At 45.0% G+C, this 26,333-nt stretch overlaps 1 protein-coding gene across 1 annotated transcript in view; it reads left to right on the top strand.

Annotated features, from left to right (window-relative positions):
• LOC132566930 (regulator of G-protein signaling 5-like) overlaps positions 1-13,290 on the top strand; it is a 34,730-nt gene extending 21,440 nt beyond the window's left edge. The window contains exons 3-5 of the mRNA XM_060232451.1: positions 4,212-4,273; positions 7,092-7,258; positions 10,316-13,290. Of these exons, the coding sequence (XP_060088434.1) occupies positions 4,212-4,273; positions 7,092-7,258; positions 10,316-10,477 (391 nt within the window). The 3' untranslated portion in view covers positions 10,478-13,290. The remainder of the gene's footprint in view (positions 1-4,211; positions 4,274-7,091; positions 7,259-10,315) is intronic.
• Positions 13,291-26,333: the final 13,043 nt, after the last annotated feature.

Raw genomic sequence — 26,333 nt, 5'->3', positions numbered from 1 at the left:
TGCCTGGAAGCCTCAAGCCACTTTCTGCACACATGCCTGACAAATGATTGGCACGGCCTAGTTAGTTCAGCTAGCTGAAAACCAATACAGTTCACACACACTTTTAATTACATTACTCCCTCTCAAGCGTTTGGGGGCAATATATGTGAATTTGAGTGTATAATGAAAAAGGACATTCATGGGGCTCATTCTAGGTGGATCAGATTTCACTTCATCAGATGGTACTAGGGATGCTGTCCTCCAGGACCTGGGGGATCTCCTGGAATTACAGCTCATTTCCTAACTACAGAGATCAGTTCCCCTGGATAAAATGAATGCTTTAGAGCAGGGGTGGCCAAAGTGCAGCTCAGGAGCCACATGAGGCTCTTTCACACACATTGTGTGGCTCTCGAAGCCCCCATGCTCTGTCAGCTGGCTTGGAGAAGGCATTTAAAATTGTTTTCTTTCAACCTCTCCTTCCCTCCTCCCTCTCCATTTTCCTTCCTTCCTTCCCTCAAAATCTAACGTTCATGACTTGCAGCTCTCAGATATCTGACGGTTATTCTATGTGGCTCTTACGTTAAGCAAGTTTGGCCACCCCTGCTTGGGAGGATGGACTCAGAGACACACATTTAACTTTTTGAGTCAGCACAAAACATGCCTGGGGCCTTGTTTCTCCCCCCAGTTTGAGTGATAGTGTCTTCATGCGTTTTTCCTTTTCTATATATGGCTTTCTTTCTTTTAAAAAAAAAAATCAGTTAATTTCAAGTCCCTAAGGTCAGGTAATTACCCACTTTGCTGTCAGAATGCTGTGGCCTGCCTCGCCTGAGACAAAGGGCATCTTTCACTGCAATCCTGAATAGGCCATGGGAACTTGAGAAGGGTTTGTGAGAAGGACAGACTCAGCTCTGAAAGCAGGGAAAGAACACAGGAAACCTTTTTGACCTTCTGGTTAAAGAATGAATAACTGGGCAGGAGATGGAGAATATGGATGGAGATGGATCATTTCCTGCTACGGCTAACAGGTTCCCTCCTGGCTATTGACAGGGGATGAGGGAAGGTCAGGTTGCCAGGTCCAGGTTGGGAAGCTCCTGGAGATTTGGGGAAAGAGCCTGGGGAGGACAGGGATATCAGTAGGGTACAATGCCATAGAATTCACCCTCCAAACATCCATTGGGTCCAGGGGAACAGATCTCTGTGAGCTGTAATTCCAGGGGATCCCCAGTTCCCATCTGGAAGCTGCTATCTAGGATTGCCAAGTCTGTGTTGGGAAATATCTGGAGACTTTGGGGGTGGGTCCAGGAGAGGGTGGGGTTTGGGATGGGAGTAGGGTTGCCAAGTCCAATTTAAGAAATATCTGGGGACTTTGGGGGTGGAGCCAGGAGACATTAGGGGTGGAGCCAAGATCAAGGCTGTGACAAGCATAATTGAATTCCAAAGGGAGTTCTGGCCATCACATTTAAAGGGACGGCACACTTTTTCAATGCCTTCCTTCCATAGGAAATATTGAAGGATAGGGGCACCTTCTTTGGGGGCTCATAGAATTGGAACTCATTCATTAGAATTTTTGAAACTTGGGGGGTACTTTGGGGAGAGGCACTAGATGCTATACTGAAAATTTGGTGCCTCTACCTCAAAAAACAGCCTCGCCCCCAGAGCCCCAGATACCCGTGGATCGATTCTTCATTATTTTCTATGGGAATAAATCTCCCTAGGGAATAATAAAGTTCCCAGCAGACATTTCCCTCCCCTCCCCCCACTTTCTGATGACCCTGACACGGGGGGAGGGCCTCCAAACCGGGGGATCCCCTGCCCCCACCTGGGGATTGGCAACCCTAGATGGAAGAGGAGAGGAGTCCTTTATTGAAGTCCATCCTTCAATAAAGCCATTTTCTCCAGGGAGATCAGCTAGAGATCAGTTCTAAAGCAGGAGATCTCCAGGCCCCACCTGGAGCCTGGCAACCCTACTGGCATCACTGTTAGACCTACCTCCTTCTCCATTTGAAACACTGTGGAGTGAGCACCCTCCCTGGCAGAGTGAGGGTAGACATCATATCGGAGCTTCTAGGAGGAAAGATAAAGCCTTTGTACTTGTGAGGACTTTTAATGGAGTGCAGACTGCAGGCTTTTGTGTAGAGGGCTAATGGGATCTTTTGTGTAGAGGGCTAATGGGATCTTTAAAGAAAATCAGTGTGGTGTAGTGCTTAAAAGCGGGGGACTGTAATTTTGATTCCCCCCTTCTCCTTCACACAAAGCCTGCTGGGTGACCTTGGACCAGTCATAGTTCTCTCAGTCCCTCCTCACAAGGTGCCTGTGAGGAAGGGAAGGCAATTGTAAGCTGCTTTAAATTGAAACGCCTTAAGGTCAAGAAAAGCAGGGTATAAAAACCACCTCTCCTTCTTCATGGTTGTATTTTATTTGCTTTTAATTTTGGGATTGTAAACAAGCCTGAGATACAAAAGAAATAGTGGGGTATGAATATCTTAATTTTAAAAAAAAACACCTCAGGGATGCTATTTTAGGAAGCAGCCTCACATCAAGTGTAATGTGCAGTTCAGTCTACGCACATATCTGTTTGGCTTTGGGTCATCTCTTTAATTCCACAGCTGCTACAGAGCTTGTTTATCCTGCCGGTTGATGTGAGCAGCCCTCCAGAAATCAGATCGTTTGGGTCACTGAGGACAGTGCTGGCAACAGCAATCCTTTTAAATTCTACATTTAAAAGAAATAAACAATGAGCTTTATTACTGGCTTTGTTGATGCATTTCCACTGGCTGATTTCAAGTAGCATCATTCTTCTGGAATTTTTGTTTCAAATTGTGTTTTCCGTTGCCTCTATATCTGAAAGGCAGACTGTAGATAAGGGGGTGGGGGGATAAGTAAATGGAGGCCAGTTGATCTGCTTGGCACAAAGAGGATGCAGAGGGTGCCAGAAGAGAAGCTCCTGTCCTTGCAAGGGCAGTCATGCCCACCTGCCCTGAAAGCTCAGGAGATAAGCAGTGTGTAATGTACTGAGTTGCGAGACGGTTTGAAGGCAACATGCTTTATTCAGTGGTACATTACAAGAGAGGGAGCACGCGGGCCGGGTCCCGCTTATATACATTCCCCGGAACTGCCCCCCAGTCTAACCGGTCCCGCTTATATACATTCCCCGGAACTGCCCCCCAGTCTGACCAGTCCAATCCCGACCAGTCAAACTTCCTGCCACAGATCTTGATGGGCGGGGCATCTAGCGAGCTACATCCGGGGACCTGCGGGGTCGCCTCTGTAGCGATTGCTTGTGGTACATCAGCTTATGTTTCAAGACATAACACAGTGGCCGTTTTCCCACTCACCTTTTACTGGCGCCACGACCATCCTGACGCCGGCGAATCTGCCTGGATTTCGCAACAGAAGCGCTGGCGCTCCCAGAAGCGCCGGCGCTTTCCGTCGCTAAGCCAGCGCAAACGTTTTCCTGCATCTTTGCGATTTCCGTTTGCGCTGGCTTAGCGACGGAAGTAGCCGGCGCTTCTGGGAGCGCCGGAGCTTCTGATGCAAAATCCAGGCAGATTCGCCGGCGTCAGGATGGTCGTGGCGCCAGTAAAAGGTGAGTGGGAAAACGGCCAGTGTGAGCTGAAATGGGCAGAGGAGCTTGAGAAACTGGGAACAGAAAGAGGGGAAGAAAAACAACTAAAGCAAGATCCAAGTGGGCAGCTGTGTTGGTCTAAATTTAGCAACAGAACAAAGTAGGAGTCTAGTGGCACCTTTAAGACCAACAAAGTTTTATTCAGAATACGAAAGCTTACATTCTGAATAAAACTTTGTTGGTCTTACAGGTACTATTAGACTCCTACTTTGTTCTTTAAACCAAACAGGGCCTGAACCTGTGACGTTCTGCATGCGAGGAAGATACTCTTGTGCTGAGCCACTGCTCCTCTTTGGCTAAAACTACCTACTGAGCAATTTGCAAATGCCCACAATTACCACAAATATAAGGGCCAAATTAGCACAAATATAATTACCACACATATAAGGGCCAACTCTACGCTGATGTACCGTACATAATTGTTGTAATAATTATGAGAAAATAATGTCCATGAAGTGTTATATTATTCTTAACCCTAGTTCAGGGGGAGACACTTAAGCACTGAAAGAAGTCCTCTGTGTTTCATCAGGGGCTGCCTTCTGTTTCACTGTTTTTGTTGTTTTAAGGGTTTACTTTCTTTCCCCACCCCTCTTCTTTGTCTCTGCAGACCTTCTCCTGAGGAAGCTTGGCAGTGGCGTAACTCTCTGGAGAAACTTCTTCAAAATCCTTGTGAGTCTGCTATGGATCTCTCCCACTAGCATTCATCCCTGTAGACTGTTAGAACAGTTGCAGGCTAAACCACTAAAATGATGATTGCATGTATCTCAGAGCACGGCATGTAGCATGTTCTCTCCATTTGCGTGGTAAACATAATGACTGAAAAAGGCTGATATTGCATACTACAAGTGGTTTAACAGTTGTTGGGTTTGGGGAAGGGTTTGTGTGTGTGTGTCTGGGTATGTGTCTGTGTGGGATGAACACACTCGTAAAACTGCCTTATACTGAATCAGACCCTTGGTTCATCAAAGTCATCATTGTCTACTCAGATTGGCAGCAGCTCTCCAGGGTCTCAGGCAGAGATCTTTCACCTCCCCTACTGCCTTGTCCTTTTAACTGAAGATATTAGGGGTAGAACCTGGGACCTTTTGCATGCCAAATAGATGCCTTACCACTGAACAACAGCCCCTCCCATGTGCTGCAATAACACAGTGGAGAGGGCTGTTTGAGCTTCTGCTTCCAGCTTGCTGGGGGGGAAGTGTAGATGACTGGGGAAGGCAATAGCAAACCACCCCATAAAAAGTCTGCCATGAAAACATTGTGAAAGAAGCATCACCCCAGAGTCAGAAACAACTGGTGCTTGCACAGGCGACCTTTCCTTTCCTTCCATCACATGGCATCAACTGGAGCTTAAGTGGTGTGAATGCGCAGTCGCCCGAAGTTATGTGGTTCCATTTTTAAAGGAGGAGAACTCTAACAAACTAGACATCCCATGTAATCGGGTTCTCGCAATGAGGGCCGTTTGATAACAGAAAGAAACTGTGTGGAGGGAAGTGACTTGCATCACTGTTCCATTATAGCATTTTTGAGCTTCCCCAGCTGAAGGTTTGTATCAGGTCATTCTTCTCAGGGAACCCTGTGAAATGTTAAGGGAGTAGGATTAGGTATTGCTAATTTATGAGCATATGAAGCTGCCTCATACAGAGCTGAGCCACTGGTCTGTCTGGGTTACCATTAGGTATTCTGACTCACAGCGGCTCTCCAGTAATGGCCTTTCACATCACTTGCTTCCTACTTGTTTTTTAACTAGAAATATGTGAATTGAACCTGTCACTTTCTGCATATAAGCGGATGCTCCAACACTGACTTGCAGTCCTTAGAATAATAGAATTATAGAGTTGGAAGGTATCTCCAGGGTCATCTAGTCCAGCCCCTTGCACAATGCAGGAATTCCTCAGTCAGGGAGAACCTGCTAGAGACATGAAGCAGCACAATGCAGGAATTCCTTGCACAATGCAGGAATTCCTCAGTCAGGGAGAACTGCTAGAGACATGAAGCAGCACCTCAGGGCATCCATACTTTGCATCAGTTGCCACAAAGCGCCTCCTCAAACAACAAAGGCATCTCTAAAGGAGGCTATGATACTTAGGGCCAAAACCCGATGTGGTATCTGCCACAAGTCAGGTCAGATTTCCCCAACTTGACTTATAGATGGTTGTGATGTTAGGAATGTACGTTCCCAAGCACACTGAGGCCTGATTCAGCATAGCATGGGGGATTAGGGACTTCAGGCTCCCCTTGTGCTGTTCTCTGGACCCAGAATGGCTGTGAAGGGCTACATTACAGTGGTGGAAGGAGGCTCTCCCATGACCTTGTTGGCTCAGGAAAACAGCTCAGGTGGGAAGGCTGAATTGGGCCCCAGTGCACTTGGAAACCATAGTTCCCCAGTGACACACCACTTGGTGAAACAGGTTGGGGATTTGTGGCAAGCGTCATGTCTAGTTTGGTCCTCACAATATCGACATTTGCCAATGAAGTAAGCCAGTCGAACCTTTCTGAGATGGTAGTTTTGGAGAATAGTTGTGTTGCTCTGCAGGAGATCTCCATTTCTACTCATGTCTGACGATGGGAGGACTGACTCTCAAAAGCTCCTACCCTGAAAACCTTGTTGGTCCCTAAGGTGCTGCTGGACTCGAATCTAGCCTTTTGAGGTGAGATTTCCTCAGGACTTTAATTCATATTCCAGATCCAAAATATCCCAAGTGGTAAGGGTCAATTCTGGCAAGCACTTGGATGGGTGACCTCTTTGGAATACCAGAAGTTGGGGGCAGGGGTAGGCCTTATTCAGCCACTTCTCTGAATATCCTCCATGCCCCTAGTAGAAGTCAGTTACCAGAGGTCGCCATGACTTCCAGGTGCACCACACACACACGCTCACACACAATGCACATAAAAATACAAAAATAGTGAGAGAGAGTGTCAATCTATTAGGAAAATAGTGTCAATCTATTAGGAATCCATCTATCAATCTATCAGTGTCAATCTAGCAGTGTCAATCTATTAGGAAAATAGTAGTGCCACACCTTTTTTATTAAGATCAACTGAGAGTCACAAATAGCAAACAAGCTTTTGAGTTTCACAGAGTTCTTGTGGATGAAAGACATTCTTTCCCATGTGTAGTGTGACAGCCAAGATGGTATCTCAAGATTCTGTTTGTAGACTAAATTAATTTGTGTCCAGTGGAAAAGAGTTCAGATTGCGCTAAATCCATAACAGGACAAGAAGAAGTGGCCAGCCTCCCTTCTGAAATTGTAAAGCCAGGAGTCATTTGAAGCTGTCAAGTTCATGAAACTCAGAAAGCTAATTTAGTATTTTATGACCCTTTTATTGGCTCTTAGGAAATAGATTATATTGTTGCTGTTGTTTGGATTATTCTGTATGGCTCTGGGGAACGCTACATTTTGTATGCTGGAGAACAAAGCATTTCTAATCTGATGGGACCATGGTCAACGAATGATTTAAAAGTGGTGAACTTTCATTTTCTCGGCAGATGGACTTGCCAGCTTCCGGAACTTTCTCCAGTCTGAGTTCAGTGAGGAGAACATTGAGTTCTGGATCGCTTGTGAAGATTATAAGAAAATCAAATCACCAGCCAAAATGGCTGAGAAAGCCAAGAATATCTATGAAGAGTTTATCCAAAGTGAGGCTCCCAAAGAGGTCAGTGAGTAGTGATGAAAGGGAAAACACACAAGCCAGTTTAATGGACTATTGTACCCCTAGCTCTGCAGAGCGCAAGCATACCTACTGAGTACCAAACAAGCAAGGGCTCCCTCATGCAAGGAAATACACAAATTATTATACACAAATAGGGTTGCCAATCTCCAGATGGGGTCTGCTGATCTTCCTGAATTACAACTGACCTCCAGAATAGAGATATCAGTTCCCCTGGAGGAAACAGCTGCTTTGGAGGATAGACTCTATGGCATTGTACCTTGTTAGGGATCTCAGGTCTGGGCAGAGGAACTCCCAATTTAGGGCAGGTGTTCTCTGCTGCTGGCCAGCTGGCTGTTGGGGAGAAATCCTACCCCCAAATGATGTTTTTGGGCCACTTCCATTAAAACCAGAAGTACCACCCCCGACACAACACCATCTGGGAGTGATATTGTCACACTTGGGGATGCTTTGGTATTTCGGCAAACTCTGTGGTTTTGAGGCAAAAAGCCATAAGTGTTTCACTCAAATACCAGAGTTTCCCATGTAACATTTCTGGCATGATAACATCACTTCCGGGTAATGTCATAGTGCTGGGGATGTCATGTAACATCATCCCCACCTCCCAGAATGCCCCCCAAAGCCCCTCACCAGCAGAAGTAAGGCACCTTGAAACCCTATGCTGAGCTCTCTCCTTGCCCCAAACCCTGGCCCCCAGGCTTCACCTCCCAAATACCCAGGAAATTCCCAGCCTGAAATTGGCAACCTCATATACAAATCCAGTCCATATGCAAGCAGAACTCTGTGGGAACAATTTTTTTATTTGTTCATTATTGTAATTTCTATCTTGCTCTCTCCACAAAAGATGCCTAATGCAGCTGACAGGAATTTAAAAAAAATAATATTGCAAGGAATGATGTGTTAAAATTGTATTTTTACAAATAGCTGGCAGAGAGTCTGAATAAACAAATAACATCTTTAGTTGACAACAGACATTTAGCACACTCACTGCCAGCTGAATATGTTTTGAAAGGTGTTTTACAGTCAAGGTACAGAAAATGGCCTATCTCACACCATCTTATTTCAGATAATGGTGTCACATGAGTAGGCTTCAGATGATGACCACAGGAACCAGGAAGAATTTCCAATATCCTATCATAGAACACATAGGGTTTTAAACAACATAACCATTACCTTGAGTTTTGAAGAGCCAGAGAGCCAATGTGAATTCTTTAGCACTAGTAAAATAACATATTCTGAAATTTGTGCCACACAGTCAACTTGCTGTTGCATTGTGCATTAGTTGATACTTCCCAACTGACTTCAAGGGCAGCTCCACACAGACCACATTGCAATTGTCTAACTGGGGTGCGATGACAGCCAAAGTCATTATAGCTGGACCACGTTTATTAAGGAAGTGCTGTTAACTGGTGAACCAGCTGGGCAAAGATGCAAAGCGTTATGGAGATCTCAGTCTTCTGTTGGAAGCATGGATCTAACAGCACCCCTAATACATGAAGTTCTTTCAAAGCAACCCCATCTAGAACAGTTCTGATTGTTCAGATTCTTGATCTGACCAAGAATTGACCAAAAACACCTCCATCATGTCTAGATTCAGCTTCAGTTTACTTCATCTAGTTTATTACTGTCTGCTTATAGCAAAAAATCAACATCTGGAATTTAGACCTCAAATGGCAATATTTATACCCAGTGTAGTCTCCAGGCTGCATTCCACATTCCCATACACTACTTGCAAGGAGAGGGCAGGCAACTTCGCCAGGCTTGGTCACAGATGGCTCTCCATTCCCAACAGGAGGACAACATGGACACAGGATAGGTGGCAGGAACAAACTCCTTATTCAAGAACTTTTATAGCTAGCAGGGCTTCCCCAGGGCAGTACATAGCACTCCCTTTCCTGGCTACCTCTTGTCCCGTTCCTAACCTGTGTGCTCATCCTTGTCTCTCACATTTTTAGGCATTTGTTGTTCCCACCTTGCACCACCCAACTTCCCTCCATGGCTGTCCTTAAATCTTCCCCAGACTTCAGCCGAGCACTTGTGCAGTCTAGGTGAAGCTCCTACCCTGCTGGGCTTGGGGACTTCTCCACCCAAAAGGCACCCACTCCCCTGACCATACGACTCTATCCCCTAACAGCCAACTTCTTCCCAGCCTGTGCCCTTCCACCTATACCTGGGGCCAATGGCCTATGGCTCTCACCTATGCTCTCCTTTGTGACCCTTAAAGGCTCCTTGCCCTCCTCCAGCCTCTCAGTGCCACATCCAGAAGCTCAACTATTTCAGATTTGTGTTCCAGATGTTGAATGTGTGATGATCTGTATATACTGCAGTTGTCATTTGCAGTCTCCGACTGGATCTATGCAGGGGGTTTTTTTCTGGGGGAATGCACTGGAATGGAGATCCAGAACCTCTTTGTGGAAACAATTTTTTTAAAAAGAAAAAAAGTCTAAAAGTTCACGAGGGGCACCAGGGGATCATGACAGTCCTTGATCCAACAAAGTAAGTTAAAACATGGTTGCTTCAAGATCATAATTCGGCATTAGGCACCAAAAGCAAGACCCGAAAAAGAACTGAGAAAGTTGGTGACATGTCTAAAGTCTGGGAACTGCTTTAAAGTAGAGGTAAATCCATAGTGCATGGAAACAGGGCTTTTTTGGTAGCAGGAACTCCTTTGCATATTAGGGTACATGCCCCTGATGTAGCCAATCCTTCGGCAGCTTGCAGGGCTCTTCTTACAGGGTCTACTGTAAGCTCTTGGAGGATTGGCTACAGCAGGGTGTAGCCTAATATGCAAAGGAGTTCTTGCTACAAAAAAAGTCCTGCATGAAAATAATATTTTTTCAAAGAATTCTGTGTGTTTCTCCTTCATTTCCCTCTTGAGAATTCTGGCATCTCTTTTTCCAGGAAAAAAAGCCCTGGATCTATGTATGGTGTTGCTACCAATTCCAAATTTGCTCTGCTGTAAGAGATATGTGGGCACCCTCTGATGAGAGACTATGGCAAATGTGATTTCCACGGGTATAATTTTTCTTCCCTCTTAACCAGGTGAACATTGACCACTTCACCAAATCCGTGACTAAGAAGAACTTGGTGGAGCCCTCTGGGAGTACCTTTGACCTGGCCCAGAAGAGAATCTTCACACTGATGGAGAAGGATTCCCTGCCCAGATACGTGCGCTCGGATATATATCAAGAGTTAATCAAGTAGCAATGCTGCAAAGCTGTGCAAGGCACTGGCACACCCACCTCTAAGCAGGGCCCTTGCTTCCTCCAAATAACCGGTTTTGTTTCTGTTTTTTTATCTTGGTAGTTGCTCTTGCTTTATATATGTATTGTAGCTGATAAAAGCTCAAAGGGCTGTGTTGTTAAAAGTCCTGCCTTCACTGTTTTGGAGCATTTCCCACTCCAGATGATTCCCTTTTAATGTTCTCTCTCCATTCCTGCTCTCCCCATCAATTAGCACAGGCCTGTATGAGAGATGCCAGCCTCCAGGTGAGATCTGGGGATCCCTCAGAATTACAGCTCATTTCCAGTCAGCAGAGAGCAAATGGATTCTTTGGAAGATGGACTGTATGCCATTTTATCCCACTGAGTTCGCTGTCCTCCCTAGCCTGCATCTCAAATCTCCAGCAGTTTTCCAATCTGAATCTGGCAACTCTATCCCCGCTGCTGGCTGAAGGGACCTAGCAAGCCTAATACAACTAGTTCCAAATACAGCTGCTGGGCCAGGAAGCTCTACGGGGGCTGCTCAACTCAGACATGGCCAACACTGCTGGCAAATGTTATTTATGCTGTTGCCACTGGTCCTACCTGAGCCCAGGCACAACCCTGCAGGGCTTTTTTGATAGGAAAAGCCCAGCAGGAACTCATTTGCATATTAGGCCACACTCCTGACATCACTATTGTTCCACAAAAGCCTAGCAGGAACTCATTTGCATATTAGGTTACTCCCCTTGACACCAAGCCAGCTGAAACTGCGTTCCTGTGTGTTCCTGCTAAAAAAAAAAGCTCTGGTTTTTAGTATGGCTGGGGTTCAGCTTCCTCCTGGCCATCTGCAGGCCAGTGGCCCACCAAGAACTTTCGAAGCAAGTTGGAGAGTCCCTTTACCCCAGTCGTGTGCTCGAGAAATGCCTTGTGTTGATAGTTCCAAGCAGGAAGAGAGGTTTGCCATCTCTGGCTTGTGAAAATCCTGAAGATTTGGGGGCAGTGCCTGGTGGTGCAGAGACTGGGGAAGGGAGAAAGCTCAATACAGTTGTGATGCCACAGAACCCATCCTTAGAAGCCGCCATTTCCTCCAGGGGACTGATCTTTGTGGCCTGGAGATCAGTTGTAATTCCATGAGAACTTGGAGTTGTCAACTCCAGCCAGGTTTGGAAACATCTGAAGATTTGAGGGTGGAGCCTGGGAGAATGGGATTTAGAGAGGGGAGGGTCATTGGTAGTATAGATTGCCATGCAGTCCATTTTCCAAAGCACTCATTTTCTCCAGGAGAAGTGGAATAAATATTTTAAATAAATAAGCGTTCGATGGAGTGTGGAGGTCAATTGCAATTCTAAGAGATCTCCAGCTTCCACCTAAAGGTTGGCAGCCCTATGAGAACTCCAGACCCCATCTGGAGGCTGGCAAGCCTAGCAGGGAGCAAAACCAAGGGGTTTTTTGAGCTCTTCTTGTTGTGTTCGGCTAACAGTGCAATCCTACACAGAGTTCTGTCCTGAGCCCATTGATTTGAATGGACACAGAAGGGTGCAACTCTGTGTTGGACTGCACTGTTAGTAGGGCCACCATCAGGCAGACCTGTCATACTGTCAAGAGGGTGAAGGAAGAGCATTTCAGCTACTCAGGCAGTGGCTGATGTTTCTCCAACATGCAGTGGCAGAGTTAAGGGAAGAGGATGTGCAAGTGATACCCTTCTCCAAATAACAGTTACTAAAACACTCCCGTTTGGTGACAGAGGCTGGGAGAAGAGTAAGTCAAACATCTGTGCCCAAACAGTGTGACTTGTTTAGCAACCCAGCCACATTATCTGCTTTTGTTTCGTGCATTAGCTGCTGTATTGAGGTTATAATTTCCTTGAAGGCCCTGCATAGCCTCCAGTGTCTTCACACAGCCTAATGTCATGCACCCAGTGTTCTGCTTCTCAGATCGGAATCCTTGCAACAATATCTTGTTGTATTCCCTCTCTCTCTCTATAGCAGTCCTGCCAAACCGATATTTTCAGCCCATATCTTTCATCCCATGACAAAAATGTTATTGGAATACAAGTAACGCCATCGTCTAGAAATTTTCCCTCTGTGTGAAACTGAAATGGATAAGGAATATATATATAATAAGAGCTGATGGAAGTTAATGGATCTGAATTCCAAGAGATTTCAGTGCAAATGGAACAATCATCACATAGCATTTCTCTCCCCAGCTTTCTCTGTACATGCAGGGATGTACTGTATTTTGACTGGCACTGATCAGTTGTTCAGCAAGGGAAACAGACACGAACAATGCAATCCTAAACGGAGTAACACCCTTTAAAGCCCATTGACTTCATTGGATTTAGAATGGGGTAATTCTGTGTGGGATTGCACTGTAAATACAATCTCCAGTTTGTTGTTCCAAGCAGTCAAATGGTACAGTCAAATGGTACCTGAAAGGGGTTATGTGCACACACCTTTGTCTGGTGGATTCTGCTTACAGGGAATTGTACACATAGCACCTGTTTTGGGTGCATGTGATGCATATCTGGGCAAGTCTTATCCCATTTTCCATAACATTCCTCCCATCCTTGGTTTGTTCCTGTATCCTGAGTTACTTCAGATGCAAAGAAGATTGGGGTATGAAATGTACGTCTAACCTTTCTTTCTTTTCCTTTTTTAATGAATATTTTAAATGTAAAGCTATTTATTTTCTGTTTTCCCAATCTGTAATATCTGGGCAAATTGATAAGATAACAAAATGAACTCAAAAGTGAAAAGCATTAAACTGGCAAACACCGGTTGCCAAAACCCTTTCAAATTCAGGATGAAAAGAAAATACAAACTCTGGCTGGTCTATTTTTCTTATACATTTGGTTTATTTGAATCAAGTTTAATTTATGCTTAAAAATATTTACTTAGTGGCCCCATTGGCTGCACCCTGTGGAGTCTGAAGGGAGTAGAACTAAGTTCTATTTTGAGTTACAAAAAGAGCCATTTCCCACCAAGAGGACTTGGAGCTCTCACAGGTTCAGGCTGGCTACAGAAAAAGGCTTCATGTGACTTATCTCCTCTGCGAAAAGCCTTTTGTATCAGTGCCACTTTCACATTGACAGGTGTTCCATGTCACACAACTTTTTATCTGATAATTCTCACAGTCAGGTTGGTCACCCCTCCTTTAAGCACAGGTAGCACCATGTTCTTCATCTTAATGGATCTTCATGCAAGAGAATGTCCTTAGGGAACCCTTCCATATAGGGTTGTGAATGTCAGCACCTCCTTTTTCTCAGTGTTTCCAGGGGAAGGAGTGAAATCTTGAGATCAAAGGCTTGAGTAAAGGCTTGAGATCAAGGCTTGAGTTTTCCCCATTGATTTGAGAACTTTGGCTCACTGGCCCATGACACTCCACTCCAGAATCAACATGCCCATCAGCTACAACCTACTACATCTTTCCAATACTACAACTTTCATCCCTTTTTACAGGCAAGGTAAACTAAATGTGAATGCTGCCATGTTGCATAGCTCTCATAACCACTATGCTGCACTTGAGAGCCACTGTGGTATAGTGGTTAAGAGTGGCAGACTCTAACCTGGAGAACCCGGTCTGATTCCCCACTCCTCCACATGAAGCCTGCTAGGTGGCCTTGAGCTAGCCATAGTTCTCTCAGTACTTTCTCAGCTCCACCTCTCTCACATGTTGCCTTTTGTAGGAAGAGGAAGGGAATATGATTGTAAGTTGCTTTGGGACTTCTGAGGGTAGAGACCAGTCGGGGCGGGGGGTGGTATAAAAACCAGTTCTTCTTCTTTGCTCATTGTCCATTTCACTGAGGAATGCTGCACCAGGCTCAGCTGAGTTCCACACTGTCTCAACAGACTCTAACCCCATAATCTTCCAGCTAAGCACCATCCTTTAAGTTCCAGATTCTACCCTGAGCCCACCCATAGTCAAGCTCAGGGCTTTTTTTTGTAGCAGAAACTGCATATCAGTCCACACACCCCTGATGTAGCCAATCTTCCAAGAGCTTACAGTAGGCCCTGTAATAAGAGCTCTGTAAGCTCTTGGAGGATTGGCTACATCAGGGGTGTGTGGCCTAATAAGCAAAGGAATTCCCATGTTGAAGCCAAATAGCTTAGAAGCACAGATTTTAAACTATTAAATACACTCAGGTACTAAACCTAAGAGTTGGAGAACTCCATCAGTCTGAATGTTTTCCAATTAAGAGTCCTTAAATTTCTTAATAAACAAATTTGTGTTCCTCTTAATTATGGGTCTGTGCTATGTGGCCTTTCAAGCAGACATTGTGAAAGGAAATTCCCAGCGCAACTGCTCTGTAGGCCAAGCTATTTTCATTCTTTTCTGATGAAAGATCTGACAATGGAAGATTGATTAATCTTGGTTTTGGCCAATGTTTCAGCCTGTTTCAGCAGCCTTCCCCTGATACTGGGGTGGGGATGGGGGACTTGCTGAAAGAAATGTGGTGGGAAAGTCTGAATTACCACTGTGGACCCTTTTCTGTGGGGGTGGGGGATGGACAAACAGTACTCCGGGAACTGCCAATATGTGATCAAGATGGTTTTCCCTGTGTTTGGTCAGCAAGTTTTGCTGACGGGACCATATGTAAGTGCTACTTAGACAAGATCTCTTTTGTATCTTCATCTGAGGTGATAATAGCGTTCTCACATTTGGTTCTGGAAGAGGAGTTCGCTGAACATGAAGGCCATGAAACATAACAAAACACACAAAAGGCTCAAGGAACTTTTTAATAAGAGTAGTAAAAATAACTCCTGGCTATTTACACTTTGTTTCCATGATAACGGTATAAAAATATAGTGCATGGCTGAAGCATTTTTTTCCCAAGAAGAGATTACTTGACTGATTAATTTATTTTTTAATATCCCCCCCAAATGACATCCACGGCACCTCTGTAACAATGGACAAGATGTCATATGATGGTTTCCTGAAGAAAGCTCAGAGCTTTGGGGTCTACTGCAACATAATAAGCACTCTAGAGCTAGCCACAGTTCTTTCAGAACTTTCTCAGCCCCACCTCTCTCGCATGTTGCCTGTTGTAGGGGGAGGAAGGGAATATGACTGTAAGTTGCTTTGGGACTTCTGAGGTTAGAGACAAGCGGGGGGGGGGTATAAAAACCAGCTCCCATCCCCACCAATTTATTATATTATTCTCAATGGTCACTCAGGAGCCTGGCTCACTCTAGGTAGGATGGTGTTGAATTAAAGAAGCCCTGGAATAGTTGTAGCCAGGGGACTATAGATAAAAGGTTCTCCTTTCAGGGATCGATTCAATTCAATGGAGTCTACAGAAGAACCAGGGCTTTTTTTGAGCAGAAATGCACAGGGACACAGTTCCAGCTAGCTTGGTGTCAGGGTGTGTGGCCTAATATGCAAATGAGTACCTGCTGGGTTTTTTCTACAAGAAAAGCCCTGTGTGAAACAATGATGACATCAGGGAGTGTGGCCTAATATGCAAATGAGTTCCTGCTGGGTGTTTTCTACAAGAAAAGCCCTGAGAACCTGCATTTGGCTCTTTAGATTTGGAGGGGAAAGACATATGAGAGAAATGGGCTTGGGGCAAACATTCTGTATAGCAACCCCCCCCCCCCCCGATAGGTCTTTCCTATCCCAAACAGAAAGCAGAGCTTTCAATAGAACTGAATCAGGAATTGTGGGGTCAACCAGCCATTATCCATCCAAGAAAGGCTGCAGTGTGCCTAATAATTATTACTGTTAATATCGTATGGCAGTGGTGTAGTATAGCTAGGAGTATAGCTATAGCTATAGTATAGCTATAGCTGGGGGGAAAGTGTAAAAGACTGGGAAAGGCAATGGCAAACCACCCCATAAAAAGTCTGCTGTGAAAACGTGAAAGCAACGTCACCCCAGAGTCGGAAACGACTGGTGCTTGCACAGGGGACCTTTCCTTTCCTTTTTTGAAGGGCTGAAGGAACTGTTACTGACCCAAGGTCACCCATCTGGCTTCATGTGGAGGAGTGGGGGATCAAACCCTATTCAAACAGGAAAAGATCCCCAAAGTGAGCAGTAAAACACATCTTGGTAACTATTTTGCATGCTTGGGACACTGATATAATATATTTTCAAGAAGTCCTAGCATTTCACAACCTCTGTGGCAGGGATGGTAAGCTCTGCACTGACTCAGAGTTTCAGATCTGAACCAATAGTTGAGAAACCATGGAGAATAGTTTCAAGATCACATGCCTTGAGAACTGTACAGGTCTGTTTCTCTCAAGATCTATGGGTGTTACCAGTAAAGACAGAATTGTGAAATGTTCCCTGGGTCAGCTTCCTGCAAACTACATCATTGTGTGCAACAAAAATACTCTTCACATGAATTTTGTTGAACCTGTGGGCATTATCAGAATTTTGAGAACAGGTAGTGGATGCCACCACAAAATGGCTGCCATGGGGGAGATGCAGCCAACTACAGCATTGCTGCCTTGAGAGGAAGGCTCACTCTCAAAATGTTGGGAGACTCCAAGCCAAGCATCCTTTGATGATGGAGATAGTTGTTTCTAAGTGTGTGATCCCTACAGAGAGAAAGGTGATGCCTCTCAGGCTCTTCCTATTCCAGTGACATGAAAGAAATCAAGGACTGGCTCTTTGATTTGGAGATGAGATACTTTGGAAGAAAAGCAAGTGGGTGTTGGGAAACGCACTGATGGGCGCCATAGTGTCCATGGGTGTCATGTTGGGGAATCACTGTTCCACGTCAATGGGGTTGAGTGTCTCCTGATTGAGCTGGGAGGTAGTGAAGGGAAACTCCTTCCTCTTCCTTGTTTTGACAGATAATTAGCGATGGGCCTTTCTGACAGAGCTATGGATTACCACAGTGGCATTCTTCCAGTGTATGGATTTGGCTACTGACAGACCATTTTGCATGGCACCAGAACAGAAAGCAGGACAGGTTTGGAAGGGGAAACCAAAGTTAAACTTCTGACATATCGCACTGCCATCAGCAGTCAAGGGGTCTACCTTGACTCGCATTTGAAAACATGCATCATTCTTCAGTTCTGTTACAGCAAATGCAACCAAAGTAACCTTTCAATAGTGTTCCAATTCCTCCAGTGCTTTTAAACCTCTTTGTGCCACAGGAGCCCTGCCAAACAAAATTCTTTCTTTTCTAATCAGGGGCCATTGAGCAATCTACTCATACTTCATTTACTCTTTCAGGAATGAGAGAGAGAAGAATGCCAGATGTATAATTTGGAACCTGCTATAGAGATGGTGGGATCATGACAGTTCAATGTCCAGTGAAGTGGTTTATTTATCCTATGTTTATTATTCAATAATAGTAGTAGTTGTATTCATTTTATTTCTCCAGTGTCAGATACAGGCTCATATATACTCATTCTGGGCAGGGGCCACTTAAAACTTCTCGGGCACAGACCCTCCCCCCATTGAATTTGGGCGTGTTGCTCTTTAGTGAGTCTCCAGTTCATTTCAACAGGGCTGGTGGTGGGGTATGCTCGGGAAGGTCCTAGTGAAACTTGCGTTGTCCCGGTGGAATTTGCTTGAGCCCTTAGGGAAATTCATGTATTATTTGCTAGAGTGCGCTAATTCTTGCTGTGAATTTCACATGGATTGTGTGGCTGTAGCTATGGATGAAAGATGACCAAATATTTACTTCACTTTAATCCAGCATTAAATAAAGTGTGTCTCACTCTTCTTTGCAGTGTTTGTCCTTTTGTGTAGTTTTGTTAGGCAACTGCTTTAGCGAAGCATGAAAAATGCAGAGACGAACGCTCCATAGGCTATCATCTATTATATGGTTATTTTTTGCAAATCATGGGACTCGAGATGGCTTTTTCCAGAGCTTCCAGCTTCTTCACAAAGGAATTCAACATAAATCACTCTTGTTCATCATTGTTGTTTCTGTGACCTTTTCCATTGTGTGGCTTTTGAAAACCAGAATAGGATTGTGCTCAGTTTCATTTAATGCAAGAGTTCAGACTTCTGGACAAACTTTTAAAGAGGAAAAAGTGGCCATCCAGGGGCTGATGACATGATTAGGGATGACCCCATAAACCTGTAATAACTTGCCATAAATAAATACATTTTAATGACCCCAACTGGGTGGTCCCCAGAGATAGCTCTGACCCAAACATTCACAAAAGCACTATCACTAGGAACTCCTACAACTTGTCACTAGCGGTGCCAAAGTAACATTGGTTTCATATGCATCAGCTGACGGTTTGAATTATGGCTATTGTATTGAAGAAATAAACAGAAGCCAAGTCTCAAAGTCTCAAGCACAATTTCTTAAAAACGTTTCACACACAATCCAAATTTCCAGGAATTAGATGTTCTACAAAACTGCTCCTTGCTTGGCAATACAATAAAACAGGCTGTTTGATAGGTTTCTTTCTAAAGAAAGAATGAAACATGGAACTCTTATTGTAGGGCAATTCAGGGCGCTATAATCTAAATTCAATTCAAATGCTAGTGCTGTGAGTTGTTTTAATGTGTAAGCTGTTTTTAACTTGACATGGCCAATGGCCATGCAATAAATTTTACTACTCTTACTACTATCGAAGGTCAATTCAGTGTGATAACAAAATAACCTTCTCTGTAGAGAAGCATTATGAGCTCAATAGGATGCTGTTTCGGGGGTTCCATTGGCTTAAAGATGCTGGTTACCAGTATAGATGATGCAGCTCAGAGGTAGAGCATCTGCTTGTTATGCAAAAGGATCCCAGGTTCAAATTCCACATCTATAGTTAAAACGCTCAAGTAGCAGGTGATTTGAAAGATTTCTATCTGATACTCGGGAGAGCCACTTCCAATGAAAGCAGACAATATTGGCCTAGAATGACTAACAAGGACGCCAGCCTTCAGGTGGGGCCTAGGGTTCCCCCAGAATTCAAGCTCATCTCCAGATTACAGAGATCAGTTTCCCTGGAGAAAATGGATACTTTAGAGGGTGGGCTAAATGGCATTATAACCCCTGAGATCCCTGTCCTCCCCAGGCTCCATCCCCAAATCTCCAGGAGTTTCCCAACCTGGATCTTGCAACCCTAACCCCCCTCCCCACACTGGGGGAACCCTGACTTAGAATAAGGGAACCCTGACTCAGAATAAGGCAGCTTCATGTGATGAAGAACTATAACTCAGTGACAGACATCTGCTTCACATGCAGACTTAAAGACCAGTCCATGTCATCCCCAACCCCATCTTCTTCACTCGAAGTCTCAGAGTGGCTTACAATCTCCCTCCCTTCCTCCCCCCACAATGGACACCCTGTGAAGTGGGTAGGGCTGAGAGCTATGAGAGAACTGCTCTTGAGAAAACAGCCCTGAGAGAACTGTGACTGACTCAAGATCACCCAGCAGGTGCATGTGGAGGAGTGGACAATCAAGCCCAGTTTTCCAGGTTAGAGTTCACCGCTCTTAACCACCACACCAAATTGGCTCTCAGTTTTGACCAGGTAGTCTGACTCTGTATAAGGCAGTTCCATGTTTTCCTTCTCTTTGGTGCATGCTACTATCCTGCTGTAGCATAATGAAGGTACAGAAGAAGAAGAAAAAAAGGACTATGTAGATAGATTAGGGCAAATCTATTTGAGAGGGAACAAATCTAGTTTTCCCCCTTTCTCCCACAAACCAGTTCAGTCAGCTGGGGCAGAGTCGTGCCTCAGGGAGGAAGATTCATTATGTACTGACTGCAGATCAATATAAACACAGAGGAAATTGCTGAATATTTCAAAAATATTCTTTAATCTTTAATACTAGATGGCCCTGACATGGCTAGCCCAGGTCATATCTTGGAAGCATATCTTGTCATATCTTGGAAGCTATGCGCGATCAGCCCTGGTTAGAACTTGGGTGGGAGACCACCAAGACAGTTCAGTGTAGAGTAAGGCAACGGCTAACCCCCTTCTCCTGGTCTCTTGCCTTGAAATCCCTGCTAGGTCACTCACAGTAAGTTAGCTGCAACTTGGCATCACTTTCCACTACCAAGAACAGATGACCTCTGATTGCAAATAAAGAATTACTGTTACCATGGTAGGCATTGGTTTTTTTGAACATAAAGATGATAGTTATATCCTGGTAACAGATTCTTCTAATTTTCTTATACACCCCAACATAACAACAACAAATACCCTCATATGAATTAAATCAGGTTTTGCTAAACATAGTATATCGTCATCATATCTCGTTTATGGAATAATTATAAGCTATCATGGGGAAAACACACACACATTTCCATGGTTTTCTTATTCTAGTAGATCTTCTCAGTGGCCTTTTGACATCATCTACACTTGCATCTATGTTGGTATCTACTTCATTTATTGTTCATTTTCTCAGGGTGCACCCCAGGGTGCAAAAGCAGGAAGAAAGGCCCACAGCCCGCACCTCCCAGAGACTCTGGATGTGTGTGTGTGTGGGGGGGGGGGTGCTGTCCAATTCTGTGCCCTAGGTGATCACCTAATTCGCCTAGTGGGCAATCCGGCCCTGCCAACATCCTTGACATGCTTACATTTATTTTCAACATTCCTCCCCGCTCCCAAGAAGTTCATTTCACCCCCCCCCCCCCCACCAGCAGGTCCAAGGGACCTGGCAACCATAGCCAGCCCTGACTGCTACTCTGTTTATCAGAAGCATTGCTAGAACTAGAAGCAGCACTAGCATGAAAGGGCTATATGTGTACACCATGGAACTCGATGCCTCCCTCAAACCCCTTTCATGATTCTTAAACTTTTAATGCCTCAAGCTATGAAAGGATGCCTCTTCCATGAAAAAAAAAATACAGCTAAGCTACATGTAAGGATATCACTGAAGTGGAGGCAAACCCTGCTTCCTGGCATTAGATGTACTGACCTCTACAGAGATGCCCCAACCATAAAGGAGCAAGTTGTGAGGACAGCTGGTTTCTAATATTGGGGGGAAAGTGGATCTATTAACACCTCTATTAATACCCCCACTATAAGAGGATATGGATCTCATAGGGATTAGTTTAGATTTGAGCCCCTGCTATGGTCAGATTTCTAACAATCTCATCAGGTTGTTGAAAACAGAAGGGAATTTCATTCCCCCAAGCAGTCGACAGCACTTGTCCCTAGCAATCTCTTGGACTTTGTGGGAAAATGAATGAAAGCATCCCTGAGTAAACAAACAAATCTCAAAGGGATTCCAAATTAGAGGTTCTTGAGTGTGCATGTGGATGTGAGTGTGCCAGCCATGTATCTACTGCCTGGAAAACTTGCCAGTTGTTCTAGAAAACTTGGCCCTGGGGACTGCGCGCATTGAAAACCACAGTTCTTCACAGAGCTGCAGAGTCAGAATTTTTAAACCATGTCACACAGCATTGGAATAATTATCCCTTTGAAATCCACAGTGGTTGAGCTCACTGCCTACTCAGGTTAGGAAGCTCAGGAGATGGCTTCATGTGAGGATTAGCCAGGCCTTCAACTGGGAGCCTCCTGGTCTGCCTACCCCCTTCTGGTGGGCCATTCTATGATGGAGGGGGAAAGGAGCAGTGTTAGGGTTGTAATTAAAAAAAAAAAAAAACCCTGGAAGAGTAGTTTTGACATGGAGAGGCATTTAGAGTTGACAGCCGCCTCCAGGTGAGGCTTGGAGATCTCCCGCTATTACATCTCCGGACCACAGAGATCAGTTCTCCTAGAGAAAAGGCTGCCTGGAGAGAGTGGACTTTCCTAGACCCCACCTGCCCAGGGTCCAACACTTCCCAAGTATTTTCCAACCCAGAGCTAGCTAGCAACCCTATGTAACCTCCTCCCCCTAGAGGCTGAATTGTAAATCCATCCTACCACTTCAGAATTATCTTGCTTTATCTGTAGACCAGTCTTTGGATACCTGCAATCTGAGCAATAACATACTGTAGGTAAAACTTGGCTATGACTATAGCTCAGGACTGAAATTCTGTGAGAAATCACTCCTCTGGCCCAGTTGTAACTTGAGTGGCAAATCTTCCTTTGGCTATACCACTTTGGATTGCGCGGTGGGAGAGGGAGCTTGTATACTGGAAACTTCTCCAAAACATAGAAAACTAGCACACCAGATATCCTAAACAAGAATCCTTCTCCTTGAAATGTCAGTTTTTTTACATAGAGGAGAATTTTCTGTATCAAGGAATTTTCAGTCCTGAGACTAGGGTTGCCAAGTCCAAATCAAGAAATATCTGGGGACTTTGGGGGTGGAGCCAGGAGACATTGGGGTGGAGCCAGGAGCAAAGTTGTGACAAGCATAATTGAACTACAAAGGGAGTTCTGGCCATCACATTTCAAGGGACCGCACACCTTTTCAGTGCCTTCCTTCCATAGGAAATAATGAAGGATAGGGTCACCTTCTTTGGGGGCTCATAGAATTACACCCCCTGGTCCAATCTTTTTGAAACTCAGGGAGTATTTTGGGGAGAGCCACTGGATGCTATGCTGAAAATTTGGTGCCTCTACCTCAAAAAACGGCCCACAGAGCCCCAGATACCTGCAGATCAATTCTCCATTATTTCCTATGGGAATAAGTCTCCATAGGGAATAATGAGTACCCAGCAGACATTTCCCTCCCCTCCCCCCGCTTTCTGATGACCCTGAAGCGGGGGGAGGGCCTCCAAACTGGGGGATACCCTGCCCCCACCTGGGGATTGGCAACCCTACCTGAGACTCCAGCTGCAGTCTATGGAATGGGCTGTGATGTCAGTTTACCACCACAGTGAGAAAGAAGCCTGAGGTACCTGAATGTAGTAAACTTACTCATGGCCTCCATGAGGGTGATTGACTCCTATTAAGGGGAATCAGAAACCCCTTGGTGAAATTGATCCAGTGCACTGTAGTGTAAAGATTTCAGGCCTTAGTGCTTCTCAGACAGTCAGCAAATAGACAGAAAACAGAGGAGGTGAAGCTACTTAGAAACTCTCCATTGGCTTGCTCACCAGGACAACTAACTGGTCTCTTCGGGCCATTAATCCTGTCCTTTTGAGCTCTGGGAGCCTCTCTCACAGGCCAGAGAGCAAGTGGCTCAGGGCCAAAGAGGAGTCAAAGGGGGTCTCCAGGGATATGCTCTGTTGCTGCCTAACCTATGCTCTGAACTTCTCTGAGAATGGCCTTCTGCAGAGAAGGAGCACAAGTTGGCCGTGAGCCTGGGAGGAAAGTTATGAGAGGAGTGTGCTTTGCTGACCATCTGTGGAAATAAGCAGCTGGAACTGGGACAAGAGGTAGGCACACAGGATCAGTAAGTGGGGAAAGGCCATATCCATATTCGCTCCAGGTGCCCCAAGGAGGACTCAAGAGAGTAAGTCAATTGAGTATATAAATGGACTGACTTTTTTTTCTTTCCCTCATTATGATACAAAGTAAGCCTTCTAGTACAGAGTATAGAAATTATTGCTTGGATCCTATGCAATGGTCCAGCTGCTGTTTGCCATGGCCAATAGGTCCCGGGGGATATTAGTGGAACTCTGGGTCTTAGATTCACATTTGGGATGCCAGCCTCCAGGTGGGACCTGGGGTTCCCCACGAATTGCTGCTCATCTCCAAGCTAAAGAGATTGATTCATCTGAAGAAAATGGATGTGTGGAGGGTGGAATCCATGGTATTGTACCCTGTGGAGGTCCCTGCCCTTCCCAGGCTCCATTCCCAAATCTCCAGGAGTTTTCTAACCTGGAGCTGGCAACCTGGTAACCCTAGATTCACACCTAGATTCACAGCTGTCTCTAGAAGTCTGCCTCTTCTTTCATGGCATCCTCAAACTATTTTTATGACCTCTTTCTTAAGACTTACCTCCCTCTTAAGGAATCAAAGCAACAAGATGGTTGTTTGTGTTAGATACACTGGACTCTGTGTGTGTGTGTTTGAGAGGGGGAGGAAAGGGCTCTTTTGTTTTATACATCAAAAGATAGATGGGTGTTTTTCTTGTGTGGGATAGAACTACTTCTTTTCGGCACTCAGGTCACAAGAGAGACAGCGTGTTTATGTTCCTGTGTTGCCAGTGAAAGACTAGAATGTGCTCTCCTAGAAAGCTTACTGTGTCTGGCCTTCCAGAATAAAAGGTCTCTCTCTCTCTTGGGTTTATCTGCTCTATCTGTTGTTGCAAAATTTAGCTTTTAAGCTGATTTACAGCATACTCTTGGGACCTTGACGGGAAATGTGCCTATAATATGGTACACTGTGCTCTGTTTGATTGTGAGATCAACAGTGTAATCCCAGATATACTTACACCCTTCTTCAGCCCATTGGCTTCAATGGATTTAGAAGGGTATAACTCTGCTTAGAATGGCTCTGCCAAACTATCAGACCAGCATTCAGCATGGATAAGTGTGCATGCGCACACATGTACACACATCTATGTTCATTGTTTGGTGTACTTAGTACAGATTTTAGAAAATGATAGCTGCACAAGTGTACATAGATACAGAGAGCTGAGAGGGAGGAGCAAGGGGTTGCAGGAAATAAAAATGGAGAAGGACCCAGCATTGCTATCATTTCATGATAAGCATTAAGCCAACCTTTGTGAGTGGCCTCCACTTCTTGAGAGAACCTAATCGGAAGATATCTCACAAACAGGATGACCCAGGCCCAGAATATTACAGGACAATATCCGTATAATGGTGCAATAATTTGCTGATTTGTCAATAGAATATAGTCCTACTGATTCTGTTAGATTTTCAGTCATAGCATTCCTTTGGACCACCTAGTCAATTGGGACTTAGGGCTGGGAAGCCCTGCAGTGGTCCCCTCTTCCTGTTCCTGCCTGAAGTATCAGTTCCAGAAATAAATTGGGACTATTGTTATGCTCAGTGGTATTTATACTATGGAGTTCCCCAATGTTTCATTTTCCTCTAGTGCTATTTAACATCTCCATGAAATCTCCAAGACAGCTTGCCTGGAGACTTGGGCTAAGATATCATAAGTATTGGAATGACACAAAACTCTGTTTCACCTTTTCATCTAGTCTGGGTAAAGCAGTGGATATTAGGGTTGCCAAGTCCACTTCAAGAAATATCTGGGGACTTTGGGAGTGGAGCCAGGAGACTTTGGGGGTGGAGCCAGGAGACCTTGGGGCGGAGCCAGGAGCAAGGGTGTGATAAGCAGAATTGAACTCCAAGGGAGTTCTGGCCATCACATTTAAAGGGACAGCACACCTTTTAAAATGCCTTCCTTCCATAGAAAATAATGAAAGATAGGGGCACCTTCTTTTGGGGCTCGTAGAATTGGACCCCCTAGTCCAATCCTTTTGAAACTTGGGGGGTATTTTGGGGAGATGCACTAGATGCTATACTGAAAATTTGGTGTCTCTACCACAAAAAACAGCCCCCCCAGAGCCCCCCATACCCACAGATCAATTCCCCATCATTCCCTATGGGAATTGTTCATGGAGGTGCATAATGGCTGTGGGGGAGGGGCTTCCCCTGCCGGCCAGCTGGCTGGGGGAGGGGCGAAGCCTGTAAAACCGGGGGATCCCCCGCTGGGACCTGGGGATTGGGAAGCCTAGTGGATATCCAGAATAAATGACAAGATTTGGCTATGGAATGGATGAAGATGGTGCCCTAACCTGATTCCTTTGGGCCCAGTTTCAACTTGTAATGGATCCCCATGGTGACTAGTTCCATCCCACACATACAGTGTCATGAGCTATGACAACATATTTATTTAAAATATTGACACCCTGCAATCTCCACAAGCATATACTGTGCTCATGGTCTGAATTAGTTCCAGATAATCTATTTTATCAAAGAAAACTTGGAGTTGCATTGTTACCTCTTGCTTAAGCGCTTTGCCCCTATTATTTGCAACCAGCTAACAACTGTATACATTTCATGGGCCCAAGGAGGATTTCTTAAGGATGGGCCTCATCAACACTCCCTTAAGGTGGCTGGAATTATCCCTTCGT

This window comes from Heteronotia binoei, chromosome 2 (genome assembly GCF_032191835.1).
Source record: "Heteronotia binoei isolate CCM8104 ecotype False Entrance Well chromosome 2, APGP_CSIRO_Hbin_v1, whole genome shotgun sequence".
Taxonomy (NCBI): domain Eukaryota; kingdom Metazoa; phylum Chordata; class Lepidosauria; order Squamata; family Gekkonidae; genus Heteronotia; species Heteronotia binoei.
The sequence above is the reverse complement of the archived record's forward strand: the minus strand, read 5'-3'. Positions and strand labels throughout refer to the sequence as shown.